Genomic DNA, 20,184 nt, shown 5'->3' on the forward strand with positions numbered 1-20,184 from the left:
CTGTACTCCATAAATATGTATAATTAAAATAATAATGAGGCCAATGTTGTGGCATAGCAGATAAAGCTCCTGCCTGTGACACTGGCATCCTATATGGGTACCAGGTTATGTTTCAGCTGGTTCCACTCCACTTCTGACCCAGCTCCCTGGTAATGGCCTGGGAAAAGCAGCAGAAGGTGGCCCAAGTGCTTGGGCCCCTGCACCCATGTGGGAGACCTGGGTAAAGCTCCTGGCTCCTGGCTTCAGCGTGGCCCAGCACAGGCTGTTGTGGCCATTTGGGGAGTGAACCAGTGAATGGAGGATCTCTGTCTCTCTCTCTCTGTAACTGTTACTTTCAAAGTAAATAAATAAATAAGTCTTAAAATAACAATAAAAACGCCTTTATCTTGTAATTCCATTTCCACAAATTTTTTGAAGTACCCTTGTGTGTCTAATCGAAAACACAGCTCTTTTTAGGTAATATACAGCATAAAAAATATAATAAGGCAGAGATAAAGAATATTCTTAAATATTATAAAGGACACTTGCCAGAATAATTAATTGACATACAGTACACACAATTCTGGTTGATAATGGTTGTGTAATATTATTCAAACTTCTGCTAAAATGGCAACAGACTATCAGTGCCTGACACTGCTTTCAATTTCTCTCTGAAACACCTATGAAGATCCACCCAAGCGCCTCAACGTGGCAATGGGAGCTGACACTGCCCAGTCCCAGCGGGGGGCCTCGGCATGGAGAAACTGGAATGAATCCTAGTTAATGTCACTGCTGGTGGTCCAGCCAGAAACCATCCTCCTGGAGGATATAAGGCATGCTTCACACGACTTCTCTGAGACACGTGTTGAATGTCACACTGCACACCATAAATGTGTATGAGTATTGCTGGAAAAAAAAAAAAGACGTGCTTCCCATGTGGATCCCAACTAAATGGCTTCAGTGAAGGCAGGACTAAGCATTTATCACTTATCCTTCTCTCCCCCGCCCCTGCAGTGTGCTCCCGTTCTGAGACAAAAGTTGTACAGAGACAACACACACACACACACACACAAACACCATATATACAGCCATTCTGTAACACTGTGGAAACCTTCTTCTGAGCTTGCTGAAGTAATACTTGGGTTCTCTTTCAGCAGGATCTATAATGTTGGATACTCCACAGAACAAGAAACAGAAGGTGACCAACCTGGGGCTTGCCTTGTGGTGGGATGTTTAATTGTAAGTTTCTTCAGTAGGAAACACACTGTAGACCATGACCAAGAGAAGAGCACTGAGCACACACAGATAATTCCAAAGTGCCTTAGCTTTCCTGGCCTAATCCAAGAAAGCAGTGGGTGGGGATGAAGATGATCTAGCCTTAGTCTAGAAGAGCCGTAGGAGATAAATACTCACCAAAGGCAACCTGAGCTAGGTGGATGCCCTGGCTTACACCAGATATACCATGTCTGTACCTGAGAGTGCCTGGCAAGAAGGTGAAGTGAAGAGGTGGATGCACACACACCCACATGTGTGTACATGTGTGTGTACATATGTGGACTTTTTTGGTAAATACTTTATTCTGTTGGCAAACACCAAAGTTGAATATACGTGGTTTCATTTAAGAACAAGCCAATAACAAAATAAAACCTAAGGAAAAGGTTACATTGAAGGGAAAGAGAGAGCTGGCCCAAAGATTCAGATGAAGACTTTGTTTCTGACAACGATTTCTTATATATAACAGAGAACATTTTACCTGGTGGACGCGTGGGGGGGCCTACAAAAAGCACAAGAGGACAACAGGACTCATGAGAGAAGGAACCACAGACATAAAGGCAGACCAGTTTATAGGCAGAAAAATCAGCAAGCTAGCTGAAACAGGAAAACAGAGCCGAGGCATCCAAAACGCTGGAGCAGAATGAATGAATGCTTTAGGAGAAAGGCAGCGATAGGGAGCAGAAAATAAAGCAGTGGTGTGGAGGAGGACAAGTCTCCAATGCATACAGAGCGAAAGGGCAGAGATGAGAATTACCCCAGGGGAAAGAGGATTAATGCACCTGAGAAACTAAAGTGACCTAACCGAAAAATAGTAGTGATGCTGAGAAAGGAATCTGAAGCGATAACTGAAGAAAGTCATCCTGCGTAGACAGAGGTTAAAAAAAAAACTCTGAATTCCAGGGAAAGTTGCTCGCCAGACAGAAACAAACCTAACAAACAATGCTAGTGAAAAATACCCTTTGCTGGGGCCAGCATGGTGGCATAGCAGAAAAAGCAGTTGCCTGTGACACTGGCATCCATATGGGCACCAGTTCATATCCCGGCTGCTCCACTTTTGTCTCAGCCCCCCTGCTAAATGGCCTGGGCAATGCAGTGGAAGATGGTGCAGGTGCTTGGGCTCCTGCCACCCATGTGGGAGACCCAGAAGAAGCTCCTGATTTTGGCCTGGCCCATTGTGGCCATATGAGGAGTGAACCAGCAGCTGAAAGACTTTCTCTCTCCCTCTGACTTTCAAATAGACTCTTTGAGCATTCCTTCAGGAAAAACACAAACACTCACACAAATAAGGGTAGTATCAGACTTCTCCTTGTGTAGAAGACAATGAACCAATGTTACCATTAAAATTTAAGAAGAAAAGGTGATGACCATAATTTAATAGCAATTGACTTGTTATTCGTGTTTGAAAGCAATAGAGTTGTAGGAGCTCAGAAAACAGGCCACCCTGGATGCTTAAAAAAAAAAAAAAAAAAAAAAAAGACCTCAAAAAATGTTGACCAGATGACTAAGAGATGAATCAAAATTAAAAATCTCAAGAATGGAGAAACTGTAGCATCTGGGAGAAATCCCAATAGACTTAGCAGCATCACATACATCACACGGCTACAGCAATCCATGGCTCATTATAATGCACTGGAAAGGACTGCTGGGCACAGTAGGCATTCAACACTTTGGAGAATTGTGCTTCCTTTCAATACATTGGAGAAAGTTTATAAAATAATTTAATATAAAGATATTATTTATGAGAATAACTCTTTAGTAGGATTTAAAACAAAATGTCCCAGAGAGAACCTTTCTCTCAGGATAAAATCTAACTAGATCACAATTTGGAACAAATTAAACACCTGCTTTGAATAAAATGAAGGGAAATATATCAAAATGGCAGAACCACAGTTATTTCATCCCATCTTCATTTGTATGAATTCTCCCTTTTTTTTTTTTTTTTTTTTTTTTTGACAGAGTGGACAGTGAGAGAGAGAGACAGAGAGCAAGGTCTTCCTTTGCCGTTGGTTCACCCTCTAATGGCCGCCGCGGTAGCGCGCTGCGGCCGGCGCACCGCGCTGATCCGATGGCAGGAGCCAGGTGCTTCTCCTGGTCTCCCATGGGGTGCAGGGCCCAAGAACTTGGGCCATCCTCCACTGCACTCCCTGGCCACAGCAGAGAGCTGGCCTGGAAGAGGGGCAACGGGACAGGATCGGTGCCCCGACCGGGACTAGAACCCGGTGTGCCGGCGCCGCAAGGCGGAGGATTAGCCTGTTGAGCCATGGCGCCAGCCGAATTCTCCCTTTTCTATAAGTTGACTTATGTGAGGGGTCTTCAAAAAGTTCATGGAAAATGTGTCTTATGAAAAAATATACATGGATTTCCATTTGTTTATGTGCCAAAATAAACTTATATTTTAAATAAACTTATGTGCCAAAATAAACTTATATTTCCCATGAACTTTTTTGAAATACTCTCATGTTTATCAAAACATGAAAAAAACATGATACCATGGCTAGGTATCTGAATGACTTTGAAACACATAACTTCACTTATGTCAGAAGGGTATTTACTGTCTTTAGCAGATATTTCCTGAAATTTAAGGGGTCTATGATCTATTTATTACATCGATTCTTTGCAGCCTGTGCACTGATAGACGGTACAGCTGAGTCATCCTAGAGTTTATGTTTCAGGGCCAGATTTTTCCCAGACACAATACTGAATTTTCCCAGACTATAAGAGGATAACGTATAAAACTTTTATCTTCATGAAAAATTTTTTTTTTCCCTAAGGCAGTCCTCAACTGCTGGTGTATGTAAGAATCACCTGGGGCATTCATTAACAGATTCCTAAACTCTACCCTAGTCTTACCAAACCAGGACTTGCTCAGAGCTAAGGAGCTTTTAAAACAAGAACTCTGAGTGATTCTGATGTGAAAAGCCATTTCTTGGTGATGAGGAACTCTGAAGTTTCAGTTGAGCACTCACTTAAAAATTTGAGTGGATTTATTGCTTATTTCTTATGCAAAAATCCTGCCCCTGCCCCTGCCCCTAGGCATTCCTGGAGCCTGCCTCAGTGCAAGTGTGGTAGACACTGTTGCTTGGCTCCACCAACTCTCCTTTCCTTCTTCTATTCCCTTGGCCTCTACCATCCAGGCAAGCAACCCTGATCCAAGTCCCAAGATTCCCTGTAGGTAGGGATGTTCAATGAAATGTAGGGAGAAGTCCCTGGGGGCTACTGATTTCGGAAATTAAAGTTAAAAGTAAAGACTCGCAAGGGAAAGCTTTTTTTTTAAACTTCCTGCTTTTTCAAGCCCGTAATGTAGAGCTGATGCCTGGACACAACTGCCATCTTCTGATTGTGAGAGTGGAGTCACGTAGTGGATGGAAGAACAGGAAGAAAGAAGGATGCTTGGGGCTTTGATGAGATCTTTAAGCTATCAGACCAGCCCTGGACGCCTAAATAAAACAAATCCCTTGGGACAGTGTGTTTGCTGTTTCTGTTCTGTGTAGACAAAAGCAATCACAGTGCATACAGATGGAATATCTGAGCTTCTATTTATGCAAGGTCAACAGCTATGCTCCTTAAGAAGTCAACACTGCCAGTTAGCTGCCTGACCGCCTAAGCACTCGACTACCTCCTAATCGACAACAATGAACACCAGTGCTCCAGAATTTATCAGAAGGTAAACCGGGATTGTCTGCTGCTTAAACCCGGTTAAGTGCCTGGCTAAAAGGGTGTTGGGAAGGGACTTGGAAGATGTTTGGTAGGTGCTCGTGCAAGGTGGTTCAGCCAGGCCCTGATACTCGGCATGGGAAGGTTAGGCTTTATCTGAGAGGCATGTAGTACCGGACCAGGGAAACCTTGATGAGACCCGCACTGGTGTGTGGGCGGCCATTTAGGAAGCACTGGTCACAGGTTCACACTAGCTGAGCAGGATGTGTTAGGAGTGTTTTTTTTTTTTTTTGTCCTAGATGGCTGCTGTCCCTGTTTCTTTTCTGTTTATATTCCTTGTGATGGGATGAGTTGGTGTCCCTCTAAAAAATATGTTCACATCCCGACGCCCACTGCCTGTGAATATGACCTTATTTGGAAATGAGGTTCTTGTAGATGTGAAAAATGATAGGGATCTTGAAATGAACGCTCCTGGATTGAGGGTGGGCCCTAGGTCCCCACAGAGAACGCAGCGTGAAGACAAAGGTGGAGAAGGAAGCCATGCAGCTGTAAGCCCAGGAATGCCAGGGGCTGCCCGCAGGAGCAGAAACTAGGCCGAGGCAGGGAAGGATTCCCGACAGTCTCTGGGGGAGCACGGCCTTGCTGACACGGAGATCGGTGATCGTGGACTCCCAGTCTATAGGACTGTGTAGGCATGAATTCCTCCTGCCGTTTGAAGCCAGCAAGTTTCTAGTCCTTTGTTACAGCAGCCCTGGAAAGCTGTTAGGCTCCCAGTGCTAGAGCCCGAGGTGGAGTTTCTGAACACTGAGCAGGAGCGCGGAGGACAGCCCTTAGACGGTTCGCCCCGTGGCAGGCCCTGTTGCTAACTCCGGAGCCTCTGCCTTCCCCTTGGTCCTTCCCGGCAGAGCTGTGCTTTGCTCTTCTCTTGGCCCTGTCACCACACGCCCACTTCCAGCTCCAGGAATGGACCCTGACTGCTCTAAACCACAGATGTTCATTCCTCTTCTGATGCTGGGGGAGGGACAGCAACTACTGATTTGGAGAGTGCTAAGGTTTAATTTAGGCTACTTTTGGGCAGCCTCTTCAGCTCTGGCCTTTTCATGATTTACATAGGCAGATGAGGAACAGCGACCTGGGCCTAAGCCTGCTACTAAGGATGCTCAGGCTTCAGGTGCTGGCCAGACCATGCTGCGTGCTTTAGATACAATGTTCCCATTCCTGCTACCACCCTGCTGGGGAACCTCCCCTAGCCTTGTTTTTTAGCTGAAGCAATGGATGGCCACAGCCAAAGAGAAATGTGAAAAATGATAACGAGACCATATCAACAACTTAGGCTCAGAGAAAACGCCAGCCTCCCTGAGCCTCTGGCCTCTGCCTCCTGTCCGGTCTCCCTTTCCACTTTTCTCTATCTCAGGATGCTCCTGCGTCATGTGGGTTCTCTCTGGGCTGTGCTGAGCTGTGGCCACTTCAGAGCCTCTTCCACGCAGTAATCTTTGCTCAGGTCTTCTTCGGTCCTTCTGACTCCCCTCTTGTATCATCTTCACAGATGACACCTTTCTTTGACCAAATGCTTAGTGTTGCTCCCTTCAAACGAGCTCCCTGGTCTCTGCTTCCTCACTTTCAGCAAGCATTTGTAGAAGACCTACTCCACCCCTGGCATTGCTTTAATGCCTTCATGTAAAGTTAGTGTTACACAGAGAGAGGAGAGAAAGAGAGAAGAGAGAAAGAGAGAAAGAGCGAGCGAGAGAGAGAGAGAGAGAGAGAGGTGTCTTCTATCCACTGGTTCACTCCCCAATTTGCTGCAATGGCCAGAGCTGTGCTGATCTGAAGCTGGGAGCTAGGAGCTTCCTCCAGGTCTCCCACACAGGTGCAGGGGCTCAAGGACTTGGGCCATCTTACTCTGTCTTCCCAGGCCATAGCAGAGAGCTGGATTGGAAGTGGAGCAACCGGGACTCGAACCAGCGCCTATATGGGATGCTGGCACTTCAGGCCAGGGCGTTAACCCACTGCACCAGAGCGCCGGCCCGCCTTCATATATTTTCTTCAGTGCACTTAATCACTCTCAGAACGTGTCTTGGTCATTTACTTGTTTTTTTCCTGTGCTTCAATCCGACTGGTGATCAGCTCCTTGAGGGTAAAGGCCTTGGCTGCTTTGATCACAGTTGGGTCCTGGTACCAAGGACAGTGCTATTGCTTTGCCTGAGACTGAGAAGTTCAGTAAATATTTGTTAAAGGAATGAATTCCTCAATGTCTGTTAACAGCTGGCCATATGACATAGCCATAAAGTGCTTGGAACGGAGTGCTGTCGGGTGAACCAGTGCTTACTCCAGGCTCATGTTCTGGCAAGTTCCACACAATTAGTACACAATGAATAAGCTGGGGAGAATCCAAGTGCTCATTCCCAAAGGTGCTGAATGCACAGGTTGTTGGCCATGAAAACCTCGATTCCAAGCAATATGCATGTCATTCATTCCTTTCTAAGAAGCCTAGAGTGACAACAGGGTTGGAATGAAACTTGTCATTCTATTTGACCCTTGACTAAGGTACTGATTGTCTGTGGCTAAATTCCAAAGGAAAAGAAGTGTTTTCCGCGGTAAGGCATACGAACTCTATTTTGGGTTTATTATGTTTCAGTTTCCTGTGGCTGCTGTAACAGATTACTGCAAACTTCAGGGTTTCAAACAATAGAAATTTATTCTCTTGGAGTTCTGGAGGCCAGAAACCAGACATCAAGGTGCTGGTAGGACCGCACTACCCCAGAGGCTCCGGAAGAGACTCCTCCCTGCTTTCTCCAGCCTCTCCTGACTGCTGCCATTGGGCTTGAGGCGGCATCAGCGTAATGTCTGTTTCCACATCACCTTCTCTGTATGTGCGGTCTACCTCCCTCTGCCTCTCCCTTGTAAGGACACTTGTGACGGATTTAGGGCCCACCTGGGCTATCCAGGCTAATCTCTCTATATCAAGAGCCTTAGTTTAGTTCCATCTGCAAAAGCCCTTTTTTTCCAAATCAGGTGACACTCACATGTTCTGAGAAAGAGGGTATGGACATAACTTTGGCAGCCATCGTCAGCCTACTACAGGGAACTCTGGATACATTTTAAAAGCCCAAGAGTAATGGATTCATGTTAGATGTTGTAGTTTCACATGAAACAGCAGCAGCAACAACAACAAAGCCTGTAGCACAATTCTGACGAGAAGACTTTGTAGTTAGGGACCCTTTCAAGGAAGAGGTAATCACTAGCTCAAACAGATGCAAATCTTTCTGTGAAACAGAATATGGTGTAAGGAGGCAGAATGGACCCAGGATTTCACACAAGTGAACCAGCCCTGGAGAAGCCAAGTCATATCTACGGCACTGGTCTAGCCCTGACTGGGCTTTAGAACAGCCAAAGTAGGTTACCTAGAGAAATACATTTTCTTTTACTTTCTTTGGTATTTTAGGACCTGTCTTCTTGATAAAGGTAGATGGGTGCAGAGAACTGCTGTCAGCCTAATTGGTTGGGTGGTAAAGCAAATAATGAAGTTTGTGACTGTGAATTCGAGGCAATAGAAACGTGGGATGCTTCAAAGGAAACGATTTCGTCCTGTTAGCTGCCCTGTCTCCTTCAGTGTTCTGCTGCTGACTGACTGTTTACGTTGAGGCAAACAAGAATGTTGAAGCCTGAATACCCCGTGTGAAGGTGTTGGGAGGTAATCAGCTCCTGACAGTGCAGCCTTCGGGAATGGGATTGGTGCCCTTGGAGGAGGAGACACAAGGGGTGATCTGCCCCCTACCCAAGGGAGGAAGCAACAACAAAACAGGCATCTGCGAGCTGGGAAGAGGCCCTCAGCGGACGCTGGACCTGCTGGCACCTACATCTTGGACTTCTTAGCCTCTGGAACCAAATTCCTATCGTTTAAGCCACGTCGTCTGTGGTTTTCTATGATAGCAGCCCAGACTAAGACGTGGTCTCATAAAGTGAATGCCTGTAGAAACAATGATCTCTTTTGAACTTAAGGCTTCTTGTTGCAAAACTCTTCCTTAGACCTGCTTCTTTTACCAGCTAAGAGCAGGTTCCCAGTCCCTCACTGCTCCAGGCTGGCACCTAAGCTGCAGGTATCTGAAGACTTTCAGTTCACAGAACTAGTTTCTAACTCAGCACTCACTGTGTTGGAAGCACATCTCAGCCCCCCTCTCGCCATGGTGGGCTGCCCCATGTTGCTGCTTTCAGCCCACTCCCCACCCAAGAGTGACTTCCATTGCTCATAGACTTCTTCTTGCCCTTCCCAAGCCACCAAACTACACTTCTGCAGTGGGGCTGCCGTTGTGAGTGTGTTATCCGTGCAGTTCCACAGGGTCTTCCACGTTTTGTTGAATGCTCTTGGGTGGTTATTTTGAAACTTGAAATAATTTTACCTTTGAATTTGTGTTTTGTAAACATAGAGTCTAATGAGACCCCAGTGGGGCACTGGCTCATGTACTGAGCAGAGGAGACATGCACAGGGTTTGCCTTTTCCTTGTCATCTCGTTCTCATAAGCATTCTTGGTGCCCCAAAGGGAGTCCAGACTTCCAATGGATCCATCGCGTGTGGGGCCTGAGTGGGTGGAGGGGGACATACTGACAGCCCTGAGAAATCACGCTCTCCTTTTGAACTAGAATTTGCGTCAAATGCAGGAAGCAAACAATGGCACTCCAAGAAACACAAATGACCAAGAACTTCCATCACATCCCTTTTAAACTTGTGTTATTTCCCTGTATTATCTAACTACTTAATGGAAAATAATGACATTGGAGCAAAGGCAGAGATAGGGCAACTCAGAGTTTCTTTTCCTTTTGGCCCTTCCTTAATAATTAGTCACCTAAAGGCAGAGAGCACTGGAGAATATGCACAAATGGGGACGTGAAATAGAACGTGGAGTTAGGTTTGTGTGGTTAAACAAACTTAATATTCTGGTAAAAATGAAATATCTAAGCAAAGATGAGCTGCAATATATGAATTGTGTAATTTTGCTGATTTTACATATGAATTAAATTCTCTTATATTTGCATTTAAGAAGGCATTGCATGGCCAGCACCACAGCTTACTTGGCTAATCCTCCACCTGTGGCACCAGCACCCCGGGTTCTAGTTCCGGTTGGGGCGCCGGATTCTGTCCCGGTTGCTCCTCTTCCAGTCCAGCTCTCTGCTGTGGCCTGGGAAGGCAGTGGAGGATGGCCCAAGTGCTTGGGCCCTGTACCCGCATGGGAGAACAGGAGGAGGCACCTGGCTCCTGGCTTCGGATCAGTGCAGCATGCTGGCCGTGGCAGCCATTTGGGGGGTGAACCAACGAAAAAAGGAAGACCTTTCTCTCTGTGTCTCTCTCTCTCTCTCACTGTCTAACTCTGCCTCTCAAAAAAAAAAAAAAAAAAGGCATTGCATAACATAAAGGTTAACTGTAAAAACGATGTTAATGATTTGAAATTTTAATTTTTATTTACTTAGTACAACATAAAATAGCAAATAAAAAACATCAGGACAAGGTGAGAAAGAGACCATGGAAGAGAGGAAAGAGCTTTATATTTTGGTGTTTTTTCCCGTTGCTTTTTTTTTTTTTCAAGATTTATTTATTTATTTTACTTGGAAGGCAAAGTTACAGAGAGAGAGACAGAGATAGAAATAGAGATGGAGATCTTCCACCCTCTTGTTCATTCCCCAAATGGCTGCAATGGCCAGGGCTGGGCCAGACCAAAGCCAGGAGCCAGGAGCTTCTTTCAGGTCTCCCACATGGGTGCAGGGGCCCAAGTGCTTGGGCCATCCTAAGCTGCTTTCCCAGGTATATTAGCAGGGAGCTGGATCTGAAGTGGAGCAGCCGGGACCTGAACCAGTGCCCATATGGGATGCTGGCATTGTAGGCGGTGGTTTAACCCACTTTGCCACCATACTGGGCTCCCCCTTGCTTTTTAAACTGGTATCTGAAGACCTGTGGTTTGAAGGGTTAGGTACACAGTCAATGCTGCTCCAAAGGGCCAGTCCCAGGCTACAGCAGACATAGCTTTCCTGCCACACTGCACACCAAGTGATTCCGGCGAAGTGGCTGCTCTCTGGGTGCTCACCCCTCCCCTCACAGCCATCTTCCATTCCACCGACGTGTACACATCCATGCACATGTGCCCACCCAAGCATGCGCACAGACGCTGAGGGACTTGGCCTTTGAGGAAGTCTCACCTGACTCAGGTTCTATTTCCTGGGTGTCAGACTCTTCTGGCAAGGATCCTCTGGTCTCCTTGGACCTGTAAGGAGCCTCTGACTCCTCATGGACTTCAGAATATTCACCTTCAACCTCATCTTCCTCCTCATTATCACCCTCATCAATCTCTACAGAGAATTAGGAGAAAGAAATTACCATTTGGTTGAAAGCAACAGATATTTAGTGGGTGCTGATGAGTGCTGAGGTACACACTCTCCTGGAGAGTGTAGCCCAATGGGGAGAGTGATAAACCATCTCTATATTACAGCTATTAAAATGTAGTGGGAAAGGAGGACAGCTACCTGCTCAGAGTGCTGGGGGAGCCCTAGCATAAGGGGTCATTCAAAAGAGAAAATGCTTATAGCAGTCCCAAATACTGTAACAAAAAAGACTAGAAACAGCCCAGTGTCCAACAGTAAGGGGATGGTTAGATGTGAATTATCTAATATGGTAGCCACTATATATGTGGCTACTGAGGACTTGAAATGAGGCTAGCCCAAATGGAGATATGCTGTAAGTATAAAATATACAATGGACTTCAATGAAAAACTGAATATAAGATTGGTGGCTACTAGAAAACATGAAGTTACATGTGCGCCGTCCATCGCATTGCTAATATAGCATATTGATTAACATGCTGAATTTGGAAAGCAGAGCTCCAAGTTTTAGGTAGTTGCTGGTGACCACCACAGGAAATACTTGCATGGGAGTCTTTTAGGAAGAAGACGGTATGAATGGCAGTGTCAGAAAACCCATTTGCCCAATTCCCTTTCATGCGTATCTGAAGGTGACCTAATCTTTTTATGAAAATGGAAAGCAAATGTATGTACAAAGAAGATCTGAAAAACTCTAGGAGTTTGTTTTCTGGATTCCTGTATGGATCTCTTCCTCCAGTGAGTACCTCCGAGGATCAGGTGGGACAGATCTCTGACGCCTGAATTTTAATCTAAACATCAATGAATAAACACTCAGGGGAAGAAAACTAAGGTATCCTTAGATCTAGGTCTGAGGCAGGACTGCACACATGGCTTTGCAGCATGGAACTGGGAATGTGGTGAATCCTTCTGTGTTAGACGGAGGGTTTTAAAGGTAACACACACGAGCATGAGACAGCGTGGATGCCTCCTGCAGTCTGCTGAGACCTAGTTATGTACTCTCCTCGGGCCCACTGTGCTTTCAGACTCACAAAGCCAAAGACTCAGGAGCCACCACTTACATTGAAATAGCTACCAAGGTATATAAAAACATTTGCACTATAGGAACTTTGTGCATCTTGAGCAATATATTAAAGAACAAGAACTAGAAGCTGGGCCGGCGCCGCGGCTCACTAGGCTAATCCTCCGCCTTGCGGCGCCGGCCCACCGGGTTCTAGTCCTGGTCGGGGCACTGATCTTGTCCCGGTTGCCCCTCTTCCAGGCCAGCTCTCTGCTGTGGCCTGGGAGTGCAGTGGAGGATGGCCCAAGTGCTTGGGCCCTGCACCCCATGGGAGACCAGGAGAAGCACCTGGCTCCTGCCATCGGATCAGTGCGGTGCGCCGGCCGCAGCGCGCCTACCGCGGCGGCCATTGGAGAGTGAACCAACGGCAAAGGAAGATCTTTCTCTCTGTCTCTCTCTCACTGTCCACTCTGCCTGTCAAAAAAAAAAAAAAAAAAAAAAAAAAGCACTAGAAGCTGGCTTAGTAACCACCTACCACAGCTGTGGAACTGTGATAAGCACAGACAAGATGGATAAAACTAGTGTCATATGATAATATCTTCATTTCTTCTAAAGCCACTGGGGATTGGTGCCTGTATTAATCAGTAGTTGAAGGAAATACCAATTTTCAAGTGAAGTGCTAGTGAAAATAAGGTTGGAATTATTTTCCCATAGAAAATATTAACAGACCCCTGAAGTGTATCCATGAACCCTAGATTAGGAACTCCAGTACTGAGAGAAAGTTAAAAAGGGAAGTCCTTCTGTAATGGAGATGGAAGTTTTAAGTGTAAAGACAATGTGTTCAGAGTTTGTTCTCTCAACCCTAGCAGCATCCTTCTTGTAGAAATGATCCTAAGACCCATGCGCTATCCGTGATGAGAGCAACCATTTAAACACATGTTGTCTATCCCTCTTGGAGGGTGCACAAGTTGACATCTGTGTCACGAGTCTCTCCCTTTGAATCCATTAGTCAAGTAACTGATCCAAACTGGAACACTCTGAGAATGAAAGAGGGTCCTATCCATACTGTGAGACCATAGGCATTAACTGGACTCTCACAGTACACTGGGAAATGTGGTCACCCTGTCTACAATTCACTTGAAATGCTACAGCCGTTTACAGTCCCAATACAAAATCAAATAGCACATCATCAGTCATGTCAATCTGTTTGCCTTTTGCTTTCTCATTCATAGCATTAATCAGCCTTCGGTTTTCTTCTTCTATTCTCAATGCTTCTTCCTTGGCTTTTCTGAAATGAAAAGACCCCAAATTTAGTTATCTCGGGAAATTAGGCATCTTATAATACTAAGGTCTTAAATGCTTCTAGTGGTAAAAATAAAGAGTAAATAGCTTATAATTTTTATTATACATTTTACTTTACATGTAAAATTTTAAATTTCTCATATTGATGCCAGTTAATTACCAGGGTTTGTTTGTTTATTTTTGGTAAGGAAAAAATGAAATGTCATGCCTTGAAAAACTCTGGCTATTAATTGGGAAACCTGTCAAAATTAATAGAGGGTTGCTGTTAGTTATTAAAAACTCCTATCAGCCACTTAGAAGATCCAAGGACAATCATGACAGGAATTATCTTGCCATTTGACTGCCATTTCTGAAACTGATGCCTCATAATTTCTAGAGTTTAAAGAGTTTCCTACCTTCCAGCTCAAATTGCTAATATCTGAAGAGGGAAAGGAAACAGCATTTGAGGAAGCCTCTACAGGGGAGGGGAGGGGGTACTTGGCTAGCACTTAAGACACCGGATTGTGATGCCAGTGAGCCATTAGGAGTGTCTGCTTTGAACTGTGCTCCACTCTTCAGTCCAGGTTTCTACTAGTGCACAGGAGGCAGCAGGTGATGGCCCAAATACTTGGGTCCCTGCTGCCCAAGTGGGAGATCCAGATTGAATTCTGGGCTCCCAGCTTTGTCCTGGCCCACCTCCAGCCATTGTGGGCACTTAGGGAGTGAACCAGTGAATGGGAGGTCTCTGTCTCTCTCACTTCCTGTCTCTCCTTTCAGATAAATAAAATAGATAAATGCACACATAAAAAGAAGGCCCCTGCCTCTCTCTCTCTCTTCTCTCTCTGTAACTCTTTCAAATAAATAAATAAATCTTTAAAAAAAAAAGGGGGGGGGGCGATGCTATGGGGCAGTGCGTTAATGCTCTGGCCTGAAGCGCTGGCATCCCATATGGGTGCCGGTTCTAGTCCCGGTTGCTCCTCTTCCAATCTAGCTCTCTGCTATGGCCTGGGAAAGCAGTAGAAGATGGCCCAAATGCTTGGGCCCCTGCACCCGTACGGGAGACCTGGAAGAAGCTCCTGGCTCCTGGCTTCGGAATGGCGTAGCTCAGGCTGTTGCGGCCATGTGGGGAGTGAACCAGCGGATGGAAGACCTCTCTCTCTCTCTGTGTAACTCTGACTTTCAAATAAATAAATATTTTTTTTAAAAGAAAGCCCCTGTAGGTGTCATCATCAATAGTAGGTTTAGTGAATCTACATACAGAAATTTAGTTCTCAAGTGTCCAGGCCATTACTGCTTTGAGAGGCAGGAATTCCACTTGAATTTGAAATTTGAAGTGTATGTTTTATCAAGGAAGAATAATTAGAAAATTAAGCAACTGTTTCTTTTTGTATTTTATAACCAGTCTGAAGAACCTTATGAAGGTTTAGTCTTGATCTTAGGCATGAACAGATTAATATGTGTTCACATATTTTATTTTAAGATCTATTTATTGGGGCCGGCACTGTGGTGCAGCAGGTTAAGATGCTGCCTCCAGTGCCAGCATTCCATATGGAATCCAGTTTGAGTCCCGGATGCTCCACTTCTGATCCAGCTCTCTGCTATGGCCTGGGAAAGCAGTGGAAGATGGTCCAAGTCCTTGGGCCCCTGCACCCATGTGGGAGACCTGGAAGAAGTTCCTGGCTCCTGGCTTCGGATCGGCGCAGCTCCGGCTGTTGTGGTCAATTGGGGAGTGAACCAGCAGATGGAAGACCTCTCTCACTCTCATTCTCTCTCTCTCTCTGCCTCTCTGTAACTTTGCCTTTCAAATAAATAAATAAATCTTAAAAAAAAACTCGCTGTACTACAATGCCCACACCATCCAACATTCTTAAAAAATTTTTATTTATTTATTTGAGAGGTAGAGTTACAGACAGTGAGAGGCAGACAGAGAGAGATGTTTTCCATCTGATGGTTCATTCCCCATATGGCTGCAACAGCCAGATCTTGGCTGATCTTTCATTACTTTATATTATTATATATCATTATAAGTTCAAATGTAAGAGTCAGTCTTGTTCTTTACATAATTTTTAGTTAGGCTTTAGGTTTTAGTCACGCCATACAGTTATTTATTTATTTTTTTGACAGGCAGAGTGAACAGTGAGAGAGAGAAAGAGAGAAAGGTCTTCCTTTTTTCTGTTGGTTCATCCTCCAATGGCCGCTGCGGCTGGTGCCCTGTGGCTGGCGCACCGCGCTGATCCGATGGCAGGAGCCAGGTGCTTCTCCTGGTTTCCCATGGGGTGCAGGGTCCAAGCACTTGGGCCATCCTCCACTGCACTCCCAGGCCACAGAAGAGAGCTGGACTGGAAGAGGGGCAACCGGGACAGAATCTGGCGCCCCGACTGGGACTAGAACCCGGTGTGCCGGCGCCGCAGGCGGAGGATTAGCCTAGTGAGGCCGCGGCGCCGGCCATGTCATACAGTTATATTTTAATTTCCTTCCTATTAGTAATTTCTAGATACTAGCTTGCAAAATAGTCACAGATACATATGGTAAAAATATCTTACTTATTCTGCATACTTTTTTTTTTTTTGACAGGTAGAGTTATAGGCAGAGAGAGAGACAGAGAGAAAGGTCTTCCTTCTGTTGGTTCACTCCCCAAATGGCCAGTACGGCCGGAACTACACTGATCCGAAGCCAGGAGCCAGGTGCTTCCTCCTGGTCTCCTACATGGGTGCAGGGGCCCAAGCACTTGGGCCACAGCAGAGAGCTGGACTGGAAGAGGAGCAACCAGGACTAGATCCTGGCACCCATATGGGATGCTGGCACTGCAGGCGGAGGATTAACCAAGTGAACCACAGTGCCGGCCTCTGCATACATTTTTAATAGAACATACATCTGCCTTGTTTCATTTTATCTTCAACATATAGTCATTTATTTTTTATGAGGTCTGCTGTAATGTTTTAATGCATGTACACCTGTGTAGTGGGCTAATTAACTAGCATATCTATCCCTTAACCATTTATCCTCTTTTGTGATGAGTGTATTAAAAAGCCTGTCTTCTAGGCCGGCGCTGCAGCTCACTAGGCTAGTCCTCTGCCTGTGGCGCCGGTACTCCGGGTTCTAGTCCAGGTTGGGGCGCTGGTTCTGTCCTGGTTGCTCCTCTTCCAGTCCACCTCTCTGCTGTGGCCCAGGAAGGCAGTGGAGGATGGCCCAAGTGCTTGGGCCCCGCACCCATATGTGAGACTGGGAGGAATCATCTGGCTCCTGGCTTCGGATCGGCGCAGCGCGCTGGCCATAGCGGCCATTTGGGGGGTGAACCAACGGAAGGAAGACCTTTCTGTCTCTCTCTCTCTCTCTGTCTAACTCTGCCTGTCAAAAAAAATAAATAAATAAAATCCTGTCTTCTAGCTATTTTGAAGCACACTATTGTCAATCATAGTCACCATCCTACCCAGCAGGACACCAGAACTTGTTCCTCCTATCCAACTGCCACATTGTACCCACTGATTAACGACTCCCAATTTTCCTAGCCTTTCTCCCCTCCCCCTCTGATAACCAGTTTTATTCTCAACTTCTATACCTTGCACATATGGGTGAGATCAGGTGCTACTTGTCACTTTCTGTGCCTGACTTATTTCACTTAACATAATGGCACCTAGGTTCATCCATGTTGTCACCAGTGACAAGATTTGGACATTTTTATGGCTGAATAGTATTCTACCATGTGCATATACCATATTTTTGTTATCCATTCATATGGTTATGGACACTCAGTTGATACAATATCTTGGCTATTGTGAATAGTGCTGCAATAAACATGGGCGTACAGATGTCTTGTGAACAGATTGATTTATTTTGTACATATACCTAGTGTGATTGGAAGATCATGGTGTAGTTATACTTTTAAAAATTTTAAAGGATGTTGAGCAATTTTATGTTAACAATTTTGGCAACTTGAGTGACATACATGTATTTCTTCAAGAACACAACTTCAGAAAACTGATAAGTAAAGAAAAAATTTGAAATTTCACCTGTATTTGAGAAATTAAACACATTTAAACATCTTCCCCAAGAGATAACTAAAGGCCTAAATAGTTTTTCTAGTGACTTCCCATAAACATTTAAAGAATAACAAAATATTCTTTCAGAAAAATAATCAAATGCTTTCCAGTTCATTTTAAGAGACCAATATAACCCTTATATCAACATGTACAAGGGAAAAACCAGAACTTTAGTTCCAACTAATGTAGGTATCCTTAACTAATCATATAGCAAATCAAATCTGGAAAAAAGTAAAATAAAATATATTATTAGATTTTTCTTCTCTCGTATATCTGCTCTACTATTGGTATTTGTCTTTTTATGTGTTTTAATGTTTATAGTTATCATCCTTTCACGTCTTATGTAGGGCACCTGTAAGCATTTCTTGTAGGATCAGTTTGGTAGTGATGAATTCCTTCAGGTCTTTCTTGTCATGGTATGCCTTTAATTCTCCAGGATAGCTGGGCTGGGTATAGAATTCTTGGCAGCTTTTTTTTTTTCTTTCAGGTCTTTGAATATTCATTCCATGTTCTCTTAGTTTGCAATTTCAGCTAAATCTGCTCTTAAGCTGACAACAGATGGTTCTTTAAAAGCATGCTGATGCTTTTTTCTTGCTGTTTTTAAAATTCTCTTGCTCAATTTTTTTTTTTTTGACAGTTTGAGTATAATACATCTCAGAAAGGGTTTTTTGTCAATTCTGTTATAGGTCCTTGGGGCTTCTAGAACCTGATGTCTAAATCTTTCCCAACATTTGGAAAATTTTCAGCTATTATGTCACTCAATAGGTTTTCTATGCCTTTTCCTTTCTCTTCTCCGTTCTGAACACCCATCATGAAAATATTTGTTTTCTTAATGGTTTCCCATAAGTCTTGAAGGCTTACCTCATTATCTCAAATATTTTTTTGCTCCTTCTTGTCTAACGTATTTCAGAGGACACTATCTTCAAGCTCATACATTTTCTTCTGCCTGATCAATTCTGCTTTTAAGACTCTCAAATGTATTTTTTCATTTCATGTTTTCAGTTCTTTCATACCAAGATTCTTTCCTCTTATTGCTATTTCTTTGTTGAATTTCTCATTCTTATCATGAGTCATCTTCTTAATGTCAATGAATTATCTGTCTGAATTCTATTTATCTTAAATTTCCTTAAAATTATTCATTTGAATTCTTTGCTAGTCAATACATCAATTTCCAGTTCTCAGTGGTCGGTTATTGTGTTACTTTGGAGGCATCCTGTTACTTCACTTTTCACTACATTGTGTGTGTGTGTGTGTTTTAAAGATTTATTTATTTTTTGAAAGGTAGAGTGACAGAGAGAGAAGCAGAGACAGAGAGAAAGAGAAATCTTCCATCTGCCAGTTCACTCCCCAAATGGCAGCAACAGCTGGAGCTGGTCCAGGCCCAGAACTCCATTCAGATCTCCCACGTGGGTGTCAGAGGCCCAAGCACTTGGGCCATCTTCTGCTGCTTTCCCAGGTGCATTAGCAGGGATTTGGATTGGAAGTGGAGCAGCCAGGACTTGAATCTTAGCTCTGATATGGGATGCTGGTGTCACAGGCAATGGCTTAACCTGTTGAATGACAACATGGGCTGGTGATGTGTCCTAGGGTGCTGATTGAATTTGCTACATTGGCTTTGGTTCTAAGTGACTAACAGGACCTCCCAGTTGCTTCAGTTTTAATCACTGCTGGTGACGTCTGCATGCGTCTCAGTGGCCTAGACTATGGGGCTGTGGGACGGCACCAACAGCTGGGATGCAGCTCTTCAGCAGGGGCAGGTCCCCTGGCAGCTCTCATCCAGCTATGCATGTGGGGCATGCATCAGTTTCTGTGGATACAGTGAGGCAGCCCAGATGTTTGTACTACAGTGTGCCCCGTAGTAAGAGGGGGTCTTTGTGTGTCTGAGTGCCACACAGGGGCTGTTCTTCACCCATAGTCCCAGACAGGGTACTTGTCATATATGAGGGCTTCTGGGAGGTGACCAGCTCAGGTCAAGCATCTGCTTTTCAGGGGTTAACTGAACTGAGCTGAGAAAAGGCTGTTTCCTGGGGCCATAGGAGGCTGGGCAGGGCCACCAGTTGCTTTCTGGGGGTCTCAGCAGGCTGAGCCACTCAGGGCTGGATGTCCAGTTGTATTCTGGACTGAAGATGTATTGGTAGGGCTACCCAGTTGCTTCTGGGGCAACAGGGGAGTGAGTTGAACCATCCAACTGTTTTCTGGGGGCTTCTGTAGGTCAAGCCCTTCAGAATGTACTGCCCAGGTTCTTGCTACAGCTGTGGGAGGCTCACAGGGCTGGCCTTGGGGTGCTGCCAGGAGCAGTGACTTTACAGGATCCCTGGCGGGCAGGGTCTCATGATAGCTCCATACAGCAGGATCCAGGGTGGCGCCAGGTGGAATGCTGGGGACAGCCTGCAAACTCTCTGTCCCGTAGGTGCCAAAGTGTTGCACTCAAATCAGCTGCAGATAAGAGCAGAACTTTCTTCTTTAAACTTCATTTTAAATTTTATTTTTAACGAATTCTTAACAGACTCACATAATTTGTAGATACAAGAGCAGAACTTTCTGTGGAAAATTTTAAATAAGTGGAATCGAAATATTTTTTTTTCCAAAGAA

The 20,184-nt window shown here is 44.9% G+C and overlaps 1 protein-coding gene across 2 annotated transcripts in view; it reads right to left on the reverse strand.

The window, feature by feature from the left end:
- AK9 (adenylate kinase 9) overlaps window positions 1-20,184 on the reverse strand; it is a 150,602-nt gene that overhangs the window by 44,940 nt on the left and 85,478 nt on the right. Inside the window, exons 20-21 of one of the 2 annotated variants that reach the window (XM_062187650.1) lie at window positions 13,483-13,559; window positions 11,095-11,244 (exon numbers count right to left, since the gene is read on the reverse strand). In XM_062187650.1, the coding sequence (XP_062043634.1) occupies window positions 11,095-11,244; window positions 13,483-13,559 (227 nt within the window). Of the gene's footprint in view, window positions 1-11,094; window positions 11,245-12,819; window positions 13,560-20,184 lie in introns of those variants that run through there. The other variant, XM_062187651.1, reaches the window with a different exon arrangement.

Source organism: Lepus europaeus, chromosome 3 (genome assembly GCF_033115175.1).
Source record: "Lepus europaeus isolate LE1 chromosome 3, mLepTim1.pri, whole genome shotgun sequence".
In the NCBI taxonomy this organism is placed as follows: Eukaryota; Metazoa; Chordata; class Mammalia; order Lagomorpha; family Leporidae; genus Lepus; species Lepus europaeus.